General features: G+C 34.0%; 1 protein-coding gene across 1 annotated transcript in view; it reads left to right on the forward strand.

The window, feature by feature from the left end:
• The window catches only part of LOC106672419 (potassium channel subfamily K member 12-like), a 29,733-nt gene extending 24,198 nt beyond the window's left edge, over positions 1 to 5,535 (forward strand). The window contains exon 2 of the mRNA XM_014403827.2: positions 4,288 to 5,535. Within this exon, the coding sequence (XP_014259313.2) occupies positions 4,288 to 5,180 (893 nt within the window). The 3' untranslated portion in view covers positions 5,181 to 5,535. The remainder of the gene's footprint in view (positions 1 to 4,287) is intronic.
• Positions 5,536 to 13,361: the final 7,826 nt, after the last annotated feature.

The raw sequence follows: 13,361 nt of genomic DNA on the forward strand, positions 1-13,361 counted from the left end.
ATTCAGGCGTAGAAGCAAACATTTGAAGTCAGCAAATTAGATGTTTTAGCTAAAGTGTATGTTTGTATGGTAATATTTGAAAAGGCAAGAGGAAAGATATTATTCAGTAATGTTTTTTTGGGTGGCAGTTATGTAAATCTTCCGCTATTTGAAAAAAAGTGTGTGGTGATTAGAGACCATTAGTCGATGATTATTCAGAAATCGTGAGATGTGGTCTGGTGTGATATAGGTTTCAGAAAAACATTTTCTATATCGTGCCAACGTTTCGATCTTATTGAGATCATCTTCAGGGCCTGGGATTTACGAACATTGTTTAAATTTAACAAACACATGTAGGATGTGGAAAAAAGTGAATTTATACAATGAAAAAAAAAATTATATTCAATCAAAGTATTTCTACTCACTCAAAGTATTTGTTTGCTGCTTAAGTGTGCCATTCAACATATCTCAACAAACATACACCAAAACCAAAAATTTTCTCAAAAATAATCCTGACATACTCATTCTTTCTGCTGATAAAACAAAACAAACAGTAGCAATCAGCAAAAAAGAGTACAGGGAAAAAATTAACAAAATTATCAACGACACAAACACATAAGCATAATCAAATCAGACCATACCCCTTCTCTCATCAAACAGACAAACAAAATTCTCCAAGAAATACTTAAACAAAAAGAAATTGATATATACACCTACAGATCACTTCAAAACAACTCACCAACGCCCCCGAAACTATACGGATCTGTAAAAACACATAAACCTGAACACCCTCTAAGACCCATACTTTCATTTGTAAATTCCCCTACATATAACATGACAAAATACCTAACCAACATACTCAACAACATCACAGATAACACATTCACGTAAAAGATTCATTTCATTAACAGAATTAATAATTCCACTATTTTTCGTGGTCCGCTTGACCAATTAATAACATTCAATTTATTAAGTTTTAAGCTGAGATAAAAAAGTCAGTGTCACGAGCGGGATTCAAACCCACGACCTTCGGCTTGATACGCCGCTACTCTACCACTTGAGCTATCGTGACTTCGATCCCCTCGGGCACTAACTTCCCATCTCAACCCCACCTTTTGAATTTTCCCTCCTTTTTGCCAATGGCTGTGGAATTCAAATGGTGGGGTTGAGTTGGGAAGTTAGTGTCCGAGGGGATCGAAGTCACGATAGCTCGTGATAGAGTAACGGCGTATCAAGCCGAAGGTCGTGGGTTCGAATCCCTCTCGTGCCATTAACTTTTTTATCTCAACTAAAAACCTTAATTAATAGAATTAATAATATTGACATCGCGTCACACTACTCTCCCATATCTCTAGATGTTTCATCATCGTTCACCAACATTCCAATAGACACAACAATGAACATTATTAAAGATAAATGGCCCAACATAACACCACACACAAGTCTATCAAAGGACACGTTCATAACAATGTTTCGATATTGCTGTGTTAACGGATATTTTACATATAACAATCAATTTTACAAACAACTATTTGGCATAGCCATGGGTAGCAACTAGGCCCGTTAATTGCAGACATAATTATGATACATCTATTAACACTGTCATACCCCAACTCCTTTCACATTACCCTTCCTCACTAAATACGTAGATAATATATTGATAGCAATTCGAGATTGTTACGGAGGATCTGTTTGTATATCTTTATGTTCTTGTGGTGAAATGATTCATGGCTTAGGGTAACAATTCTGTGAAGTAACCCTTTGGCCGTGTTTATTATCGTATGNTGAATCATTTCACCACAAGAACATAAAGATATACAAACAGATCCTCCATAACAATCTCTACCCTAAACACATAATTAACAGAATAATCAACACTAACTCCATCCGCTATTACTAATAATACTACATTAAGTCTATCAAATACAAACAAACCAGCATACATTTCTATGCCATTTATTCAAGTCCTATCACATAAATTAAACACATTTCTCTCTTCCGGTAACTTCAAAATAGCTTTCAAAAATTATAAAACAATTCACACACTCTTTTCCAAAATTAAAGATCCCACACCAATAACAAATAAATCTGACGTAATCTACAAAATTAACTGTTTAAACTGTCCGGCAACTTACATCGGTCTTACATCCCACTATCTGGATAAGAGAGCAAAAAATCCAAGCAAAATCCTACAGCACTCACTACCCACCATTTTGAACACAAAGACAATTTCGACTTCAACAATCCAAAAATATTACACACAGAACCAAACAAACATAAACGTAACTTTTTAGAAATGGTTTACATCAACCGAGATGAACACAGCATCATTTACAGAACAGAACATGTACACTCAGTCGCAGCTACGCCAATATCATTACTCAAATTCAATATCCATAACATACATATATCATCATCCCATCACACAAATCATATAATATAGCATATCAAACATTCATCACATTCCACACATCAAACATTTCTACATAGTCTAACTTTTGAACAATTTAGCTTTCTTTTTCCTATTTATCCCCGTCAATATAATCCTGAAAGGATAATCTGGCGGCACTATTACCAACTTTTTCCTTTCGTCGGCTCTTTTCACCTCAAAGAAGCCGACGCCTTATACAAAAATGTCTTTCTATTCAAATTTCTTCTAGTCAAATTCCTTCCCCACCCCATCAAAATCCAACGTATATAAACATAAAACAGCAATATCTCATTGGCACTCACAACACGACACGCAAGAATGGCACAATTACGCACAAAACAAGCACTTTGAGTGAGTAGAAATACTTTGATTAAGTATAAAAAATATTTTTTGCATTGTATAAATTCACTTTTTTCTACATCCTACATGTGTTTGTTAAATTTAAACAATGTTTGTAAATCCCAGGCCCTGAAGATGGTCTCAATAAAGATCGAAACATTGGCACGATAAAGAAAATGTTTTTCTGAAACCTATATCACACCAGACCGCATCAATCAAATCCGCAGAATTTTCGGACTTTCAACACAGTTTCTCTCTCTGCCTTTTCCTCACTCCCTCTCTTTCCCTATCTTTTATCTAACGATCAATTTATATACCTACCTATCTAACAATGAATCTATTTATCTTTTCCTCCCCTGCTCTCTCTTTCTCTAAAACTATTAATGTATCAATCAGTAGTTCACTGTCTTCTATTGTTCTTCCTTTCTTTCGTAGCGATTTTACACTTTCAGCACGATTTTTAACTCTCTTCTCTTCCTCCCTTCACGTCTCACTATCACTCATCTCACTCTCTCTCTCTCTCTCTCTCCTTCTCTCTCTTTCCCTATTCTCCTTCCCTTATCTATCGATGTATCAATCTAATAAAAATTTCAAATTTTCAGACAAATCCCTCTCTTACTCCCTCACTCTCTTTTTTCTCCTATGCTCTCTTCCCTTAAGCTGTAGTATTCTAACTTTATTGTTCTTCCTTTTCTTTCCTAGCGATTTCAAACTTACAGTCATTATCTCTCTTTTTCTTTTTGCCTCGCCTACTCTCTTTTTTTTAGGTTATTAATGTTTCAATAAATATTTATCCTTAGTACTCTGACTTTCTTGCTCTTTCTTTCTTCTGTAGAGATCTTTTCGTAATTTCGATTTTATAAAAAAATTCTAAAACCATTTGATAATATGTTCACAAAAATGTTAGATATTGGAAATATTCCACTTTAAATCACTTTTTTTCTATATTGAGTCTTTTTTAGTAAACCACACTAGACAGTTGACACTTCGTACACTATCTATATATCACGTTATCTATCTCTTCATTTTTATTTATGTATTTCTCTCTCAAGAACACACATTATCTTTTTTTGTCTATTTCTTACCTAATCTCTGCGATTCGTTTTTTATCTGTTTTTCTCTCAAACTCACACATTCCGTGGCATAATATATCTTGTCCTTTTTACCTATTAACTAGCCTTGGTCGAGCGAGTCTGTACAATACGTGTGCATTAGAGAAATCATTATTTTTATAAAGACCTTATTTTTTAAAATAAATAACTGCGTAGTGTCCGAAACTTTGTGAAAAAAAAAACAACAGAAAAAGAAATGTTTTTCTTTACGTATTTAAAAGGACAAGAAGACAAATATTTTTCCCTTGATTTTTTTAAAGAAATATCTATAACAAGTCAGTTATTCAAAATTTTCCAAATGTTGCTGTTTTTTATATCCTAACTAAAAACATTTAGAAAACTGCATTATAGTGGTCTTTATTATTAAACTTTATTTTGCTTAAACTAGTAAATTATGGTATTCTAAATATTTTTTATTTTTTTTAGGCTATGGCAGCAGTACACCGAACACTCCGGCTGGTCGAGTAGCGGTCATCGTTTACGGCTTCCTCGGATGTTCAGGAGGAATCCTTTTCTTTAACTTATTTCTGGAGAGGATTATAAGTTTGTTAGCTTTGTTCTTGGGATACCTTCATGTTAGGAAACTTCAGAAGGCGGGGACGAATATGGACGACGAGGATCCTTTAGAGGACTGGAAACCGAACGTTTACCTCGTTCTAGTGTGCTTGACGATCGGTTCAGTTTTAGTGGCAATAATCGCATCATGTATTTATACGGCGTACGAAGGCTGGACATTTTTGGAATCTCTGTATTTCTGTTTTGTATCTTTTTCTACGATAGGATTCGGCGATTACGTCTCGACGCAGCAGGAGCCGGATTCGAATTTCACGCTTTATCGCTTGGGCAATTTTACATTTTTGGCGATCGGCTGCTGTTTCATCTATTCGCTCTTTAACGTGACGTCTATCGTAATTAAACAAGCACTGAATTGGATGCTCATCCGGCTCGATTGTCACAACTGCGGCCGGGCTTCCGACAAAGCGACTAAAATGCTCCGGAGGCATTCTTTGAAAATCCAGCACAGGACGAGGAGGCGGTCGAGCTTTGCCCTGCCAAAAACAATCCGGAAAAAGTCGGATTCCGGTGTGAGTACGACAGATTCCAGCGGCAGGAGGTTGTCGGGAGAGATATCCATGAAAGAGCTTATGATCGGCAACAAAGTTTCTTTAGCCGTTATGCAAAAACAACTTTACGAAACTGCTATGATGCAAAGGGGTTACTACAACACGCAAGAAGAAACGATGACAAGTCGTTTCACGCCGGGTATGGTCGGCCCTTTAGCAATAATATCACAGAAGCTCGAGTCCTCTAGTAGTTGATAAAATACAAGACGTTCTATTTGAAAAATTTGGTTTAGGTCAAACGGCATATGCTAAACTCAATTTTTAATATGAGTACAATTATTTGGCATCACCCGAACGTTGAGCGATACGTAAAGATCAACAATTTCTTTACGAAACACGACCTTTTAACGTGTTTTTAAAAATACGTCCTTACGCAAGAATCTCTTCCGCTGGACAACCACAGATTGCATGGTAGTTCGGATTAGGTGAAATACGCGTGGTAGAATATAATCTAGAGTTGCTGAAAAAGGTGGACTTGAAGCAATTAAGACCCGTCCTTCATGTTGAACACCTCGAGAAGAACAAGTTTACAAATCGCAGTGTCCTATTACAAAATATATAGTTTTATAGTAAATAATTTTATAAATGTTATTTCATTCAGTAAAATCTTGTTTTTTTTTAATTTATCATCTATATTTAAAAAAATACTTAAATTCTAATGAAATAAAATTTCAAAAAGAAATATTGACAATATACATGTTACTCTCAAAATAGTGATAAATGAAATTTACTTTTCATTGCTGTATTAGAATGAATTTAAGAAGCAAAATATTGTTAATGTTTATAGTTAAAGTATTTTTAGAAGAGATTATTATGTATAACGCGCCAAAGGTATTTAATTTTGTATTGTACGATAACAATTTAGAATAAGCTACAAGTTTTCATGTTGATTAATTTTTTACAACTACCTCTATACTATTTCGGTTTTAATTCTTTCTGACACGTTCAATTGTTTTAAAACGATATGAACCCAAAATTACGAGAAAACCAAGAAAAGACACGAACTAAAAATTGGCGTTATAAAAATAATCGCCATAAATGTTTATGTTTTCATTTATAATAAAGCATAATCTGTATTTAATTTGTTTTACAATGTAAACTATTGATAAAATCAATAAATTTCTTATAAATGGCTATTTTTTAGTTGTATCATTTTCTATACGTAATAACATATAAGGTACGAGGTGATTCGAGACGAAGGAGATGTTGGTTATTTCGTCTAAACCGACTCCCTCAGCGTTTTGACTATCCGTGACAGATTCTCGGTGGACTTGTTAGAAAGATTTCCTGCGGTTGGAGCTTCTCCGGTGGCAGTCGGCTGGAAGGCAACGGACGTGCAGAAGAGGCGGCAAAAGCTGGAGGATGCGAAGGTCAGGATTTTGGGAGAACCTAGTCTTAAATTATATCCCATTTGTTTGGCATGAGTGGATAGACCCGTACTTTGACGTTCTAGTTTCTAGAGCATAAAAATAGTCACACATCCATTGATTGGATCCATTGCCTTTAAATGTGTTAAGTATTGTCAAGGATTCTCTATGCATTCTTACCTCTGGGAACACTGGTTTTTCCAGTGGTTACAAAGATTTTTTAAGGACACTTCCTGGATGTATGTTATTTATACTGACAACCAGGCCTCTATGTTGTCGCAATGCAATTGGTTCAATGATCGGTAACGTGTCTGCAATTCTGATTTTTATGGATTTTTGCCTTTATATTCGTGTTTCAACTTCTTAACCAAGAAAGTTCTCTGGTAATTCTTAACCAAGGATGAAGAATTTTTTTTGCCATTTTAAAAATATTTTCTCTTTTGAACGAAACGACCTTATTCACCGCGCCCAATATTTGTCTCTTGTGCCTTCAATATTATCTAGAGGTTTTTGTTGAGCTTAAGGCTTTTTATCCGGTCCCAAAGCCTTGTTAGAAGTTTATGTGTGTATTTTTCAAACCTTGGCTTTTCTTTCCCAGGAGTAGAAAACAGCCTGCATATCCTTAGTACTAACATATGGCATGTTCCGCTACTTCCTGACAATATCTGTAAAATTGTTTTTACCGCTCCGATTCTAAACGTATGCTTCTGGAGACTACAGTAACACGTCCTAGAGTTAGTAATTCAGGCGTTAGTTTCTGCAATGGTCCTTTGATAAACTTTTTGCGTCCTTTAGTCTTAGAATGCAATCCAATTGAACCGAGGATATTTATTTCGAAAGCTTGGCCATCTAATTTGTACCGTGTTGTCCTTCTACGATCGTTCAACTGATTGTTTAATGATGTTTTGTTTTAAGTTGGCACAAGTTGCATTTCAAATAACCTCTTGATTTATAAAGAAATTCGGTGACAACGTTTCAAACTTAAAAAAGCAACATATTAACTGTGCTAAGTAAATGTGTTTTTAAACAATCGTTTGTGCTTTATGGGCTTTTATTATTCCAATACACGGTAGCACCAAAACAGCGATAAGCCTTTTGAAAAACAGACGAAATATTTCTCAAGGATGGGATCGATACCTGGAAAGGATCCAAACGGAAACAAAAACAACTTCGGCAATGTTTGCGAATGGTGAAGCGATGTTTGGCGGATTTTAAACGTTGCGGATCTTTTCCACAATAGTATATTATTGAGTTACCTTCTTTTCTTTTTTCCAAATAAATATCAATTTTTGGTTAAAAAAAAATCGCAACGAGAAGCAAGGCATTACACGTTAAATACATTAATATAATACAAGCTGTATATTTGTTTAAAATCATAAAACAATGTAGAATAGAAAAGAAAATGTTTTTAATAAATAATGAAATTGACGTTTTACATATAGGAAAATAATCAAACATATGTTTACAGACATAGTACACAATGCAATACAAAAAACTTTCTGACCACAACCCTAATCAACGAGATAATATATAGTAAAGGCTGGTCGATCGCATATTGCAATACAAAAAACAATTAAATAAAATAATATATTACCAACTATTTCGTTAAAAAATATTATAGAAGAAAGTTATTAGAAAGAAAAATTCAGTTCACTCACATGACAGACTACGTAGCAAATTTCAATGCAATTTTTTAAACTATTAACTCTTAAAATGTAGTCTTTTCTTTGTTTTCAAGTTTTTTTTTCTTTTATATGTTTGTTGTTTTGATATGTTTTAGGGACAAAGACTACCACTCCTTTTTAAAACTTTTTATTTGATTTTCTTCTTGCCCCTTTCCAGTAATGTTTTTTTTCCCTTTTACTTACATAAAATTTCCACATGGATTTTTCTTTTGAAGTACAATAATATCGAAAAAGAAAATACCACGGCGAAAGGAAAAAACTGAATTGAGGTAGAGTGGCAGGAAGAAAAGCCCCCCGGAATCGGGGTAATAAAATGCTTTAATAAAGGAGTGGTTGTGTTTGTTTCTTTAAAAAAACACCCAATTATATAAATATTTTTACAGATTTTTGCAGAAAAATTTATTAAACAATAAAGGAGATGAGGGAAAGATACTATAATTACAAATAATCCAAATAAACACTGAGAGGCAAAAAAGTGGCCACCCTCGTTTTTTAGTTAATAATTGAAATCGTTATAATTTTATTTTTGTTGTTGTTTACTGGATATTTTTAAAGATACATAAAAGATATGGCTAAATAAAAAATTAAAAAGAGTAAAACAATTTTATCCAAAATGTTGCTATGGAAACAATGAAGAAAATATCCAATTCCTTGCTTGCGTTGATCACCGCTTGCATTCCACGTGGCATCGATTTTATGAGGGTTTGAATGTGTGGAATATTTTCAAACTCCTCTACCAGCGCCATTATCCTTGCCTTCTCGCCCCAAAGGTGTTCGATGGGGTTTTAGTCAGGACTACATGCTGGCCACTTAAAAATTGAACTGAAGCCCGTTCCAAGTAGTCACCAACGATCCTAGCTGTGTGGAGCCTTGCATTATCAAGCATAAAAATAAAACCGTCGCCAATTAGTGGGATATAAGGAACAACTTCTGATAACGCATCTTCACTATGTCTCGCAGCTGTTCTAAACAACAAAACTATCATCTCTCTGAGATTTGACACGTTGACCAGATCCATGATTTCTTGAGTAATTGTGCCAGTATTGATAGCGATGGAAGACCCTTCAGATGTTCTGGGAATGCTAAGCCCTCTGGCTTCATTCGCTTGGCTTCATCCGCCTTCCAAGAATACTATGATTCTTGTCGAATCTGTTTCACTTAAAATCATCAGTCCAGCAAATATGAAACTTAAAAATGGTACAACTTAAAATAATTTAACCACCGGAACGTTAAAAAGAAGCTTTACAAAAAAACCATCCAAGAAGAGATTGACTACTCAAAGATTTATTTACAAAATCCATTTGTAAACCCAAGTGAGAGATTATATCTGTGTTTTAATCCTTTAAAACGGACCATATATTGTTGTCAAAAAATCAATTGGGAGGATTGTCTAAGAGATAATTAATAATATTAAGGGTGCCTACTTTCTTCGCCTCTCAGAACTGCCGATCCAAAAATCGACCATCTGGTTTTTGCACAAAAAATGGCCAACTTTAGAAATGAACATTTTCCCAGCCTTTTAAGTCAGAGACCTGCGCAGTCTCAGTTTTTAGAAAATTTTACGCTTAGTATGAAGGAAAAAACCCCGATCACTCTCTTTCCCGATTTGATTGTTTCAATATGTTATTCGAAGTCAAACTCTTGATTCCTCCAAACCACACTGACCAACCATATAGACACGTGCCTATCATGAAAACCGGCCCCAAACATTCATGACACCGGCCTTCATCGTTATATTGAGTGCTAGCGTTGGCTCGTTTATCTTAAAATAATGCGTTCTTCAGGTGCAGTGTGGCCTTAGTGTCGGTGGTGTTGTAACAGAAAACAACATACACATACATTTGTAATGTGTATTTTCATATATACACTCTATAAATATTTATATAGAAAATATTTATAAGTATTGTTCTTGTCCTTAATACAAAAAAATGCTCTCAGTTATCCATCCAAAAAAAAATTCTTTTATTGTTACAAAAACTGTATTTAAGGACTTTTAAAGCTTCTAGCAAATCCGAATTCGTATAAAAAATATTTTAGTCTACTTTATAGGAAGCGTTTTTTGTTTGTTTTTGTAACATTTATTATCTAAACTCATCTAATAAAATCCTGCATACTATCTTCTAATCTTATGCAAAAAATAGACTAATATAAATTAATATTAGAATACTGCATAACAAACGCAGAAAACGATATTTAATAAAAATATTTAAATTACTTAATTTTTTTAGAACACACATATTCCATTTTATTATATGAGATCTTCAAGTTTAGACAGACAAGTAGAATTTTTGAAATGTTGACTTAATTTTTCAAGATGTCTAAAAACGTACATTGAGTATAAATGGAAATGGTTTCATTCTGGACTTAATCTATTATACACAGTCTGTGAGATCTTAAATACTTACTGGAATATGCACATATCGTTTTGCCCAGATGTTTCAGAGTTAATCGGCAATATACAATTTTGCATACATTAAAATTTCTTACATTCACATTTTATATATAAATACTATGCATTCATAATACATGTTTTAGAACAAGAGAATTAGAGAGGGAACTAGAGAGGAGAGAGAAAAGAAGGAGCGCATGAGTGAGATGAGAAGAAAAAGAGAAGCAGAAAAACAGAAAGAAAGAAAGGGTGTGTTTGGGTGTGAGTGTGTGTATGAGAGAGAGAGAGAGTGTGTGTGTGGATATGGAGGAGAGAGTGAAGTAATATAGTGGTATAAATACAATCACATCACGGCGAAAAGATCTATAGTTTTGCAAGAGCTGCCGTTCATGATGGTTTAGCCTAATGATAACGCCGTGAAATTGTGTTTGGTTTAACATGAATTAAGAAATACAGTCAACCCCATTGCTGTTATTACCAGTTCCTAGAGATACGCTAATTTTGAGCACTTTTGAGAGGAAAGAGAGAGAGAGAGGGGGGAGAGAGAGAGATAAAGTTGTACAAACGATCCCTAAATTCTACAGGTCAGATAACTGCACTAATTCACTTGTTACCAACGAAACAAATTCTAACATAAGTAGATTAAAAAAAAGTTGTCTAATTATGAACCTAGACAAATATTCATTAGAATAGTCCTTTCGTATTTTATCATATCCGTAATTCAAGTTAAAAAATAGACATGTATAATTTTTGAAATGTATTGGTTCAAACCCAAACACCAGTTTATTTATGTATAAAACCAAATGTATTTCTTATGTAATTTCAATAGTTCAGATCGAACAGAGACAAAACAGTAAATATTTTAAGACGGCATGAAATAAGGAATGAACGTTTTTTCTTCTCCGACTTTGGGAACGTCACCTTTATCCGATTCTGAAATGAATTCCTGAAAAAATTTCCTCTCACGTCGGGAAGTCACTGTACCGGAACAGAAAGCGGAAGAAGGAAAGACAAGGAGAAAAGACAGTTTTGTTCATCGTTGCCCCTTTCTTCAAATTAATCGCCACATTTATATCACAAATATGAAAATAACAATGATAATTTTTTTCAATAATATAAGCTTTGTTATTTGGTCAATTTTTAAGGCTTGAAGGATAGAAAAATTTTACCACTTTGCCACGAGAAATGGAGAGAGAGCGAGTGAAAGAGAGAGAGAGAGAGAGAGAGAGAGAGAGAGAGAGAGAGAGAGAGAGATTTGCTTGGCTAAATGGGTACGTCAAATTGTATAAACAATCCCTTACATGTAAGATATCCGTACTAATTCACTTGTTCCAACGAAACCACTTCTAATAAATGTAGATAAAAATCAAAATACCCTTTCTGCATCTAGACAAATATTCATTAGAATACGCGTTTTCTATTTTATTTTATGAGTTATTAAAGTTTAAAAACAGAATAGTAGAATTTTTGAAATGTTGATTTAATTTTTGAAGATGTCTAAAAAGACCCTATACATTGAATATAATTGTTAATTATTTCATTTTCCACAATTGTATAGTTTGTGAGACCTTAAAGACACTAGAAAATACATATATCATTTTGCCAAATTTTGACTTAGCCGGTTTTGCTTCGCTGATGAGTTAACGAGCAATATACTATGATTTTGCCGACATTAAAATTTCTCACATTCACCTGTTTTTTATAAATATTATGCATGTATAATTTAGAGGAGAGAGAAAAGGAGGAGACGAAGGAAAAAGAGAAGCAGAACAAGAGAGAGACGGAGATGTGTGTGTGTGTGTGTGTGTGTGTGTGTGTGTGTGTGTGTTTTAATATGAAGCAGAGAGTGATACTATTACAGTGATATATAATCATAGCAACACGAATAAACGTTTTGTGATTTACTCTTGAGCGATCAGGAAATTTCTGGGAATACGACTCGACTGCACGACGCGCAATACCACCACTGTCAATAAAGCAGTACATATCAACTCGCTGTTAATCGGAAAAAAGTGCTCTTCGGTTCATTTTGGATGAAATACTGAATGTAACGAATAGATACTATTGTAAAATTTATTTACTTCCAGGAATTGCGATTTGTGTCACAATGCGAGTTTGACAAGCATTGACAAAAAATGTAATAAAGGCATAATAAAAATGTAATAATGTAATAAAATATAAATAAAGGCAATTAATGTTTATTTTAGTGAAGTAGCAAAATGTTGGGATCAACAAAAAATAAACGAAATGCGTTTTTTTCGAACTTTTTGCCATCACTTTGTCACTTTTTGACCAATTTATAACCGTCTTGCACCATTGTTTTCAGCGTAACAATTTTTTTAAAACGATATGTCAAGATGCATAGTAGGGTCGTATTTGAAATTTTGAGTTGAATTGAGCCTGAGGTATCTTGTATAATTTTTCTCCAAAAAAGGTAAAAATTTGATACTAGAGCAAACAATATTAAACACGCATTTGTTGTTTTTTTGATAGCGTCATTGGTTCAAGGGAAATTCAGTCGCGCCATCTAAAAAGGACCTATAGTGGTATGTATCTCATCACGGCGAACACGTCTACATTTTTGCAAGAGCTGCCGTTCATGATGGTTTAGCCTAATAGTAGCGCCGTGAAATTGTGTGGTTTAACAAATTAAGAAATACTGTCAACCTCATTACTATTATTACTAGTTCTTAGAGAATTTTGACCACTTTTGAGAAGAAAGAGAGTGAAAGAGAGAGAGAGAGAGAGAGAGAGAGAGAGAGAGAGAGAGAGAGAGTGAGAGAGAGAGAGCCACATTTATATCACAATCTGAAAATAACAATGATAAAAAAAAATTCTATAAAATAAGCTTTGTTATTTGGCCATTTTTAAAGGCTTGAAGGACAAGAAAAATTTCACCATTTTGAAAGGAGAGAGAGAGAGAGAGAGAGAGAGA

This window comes from Cimex lectularius, unplaced genomic scaffold, assembly GCF_000648675.2.
Source record: "Cimex lectularius strain Harlan isolate CLEC.00 unplaced genomic scaffold, Clec_2.1 scaffold167, whole genome shotgun sequence".
Classification (NCBI taxonomy): domain Eukaryota; kingdom Metazoa; phylum Arthropoda; class Insecta; order Hemiptera; family Cimicidae; genus Cimex; species Cimex lectularius.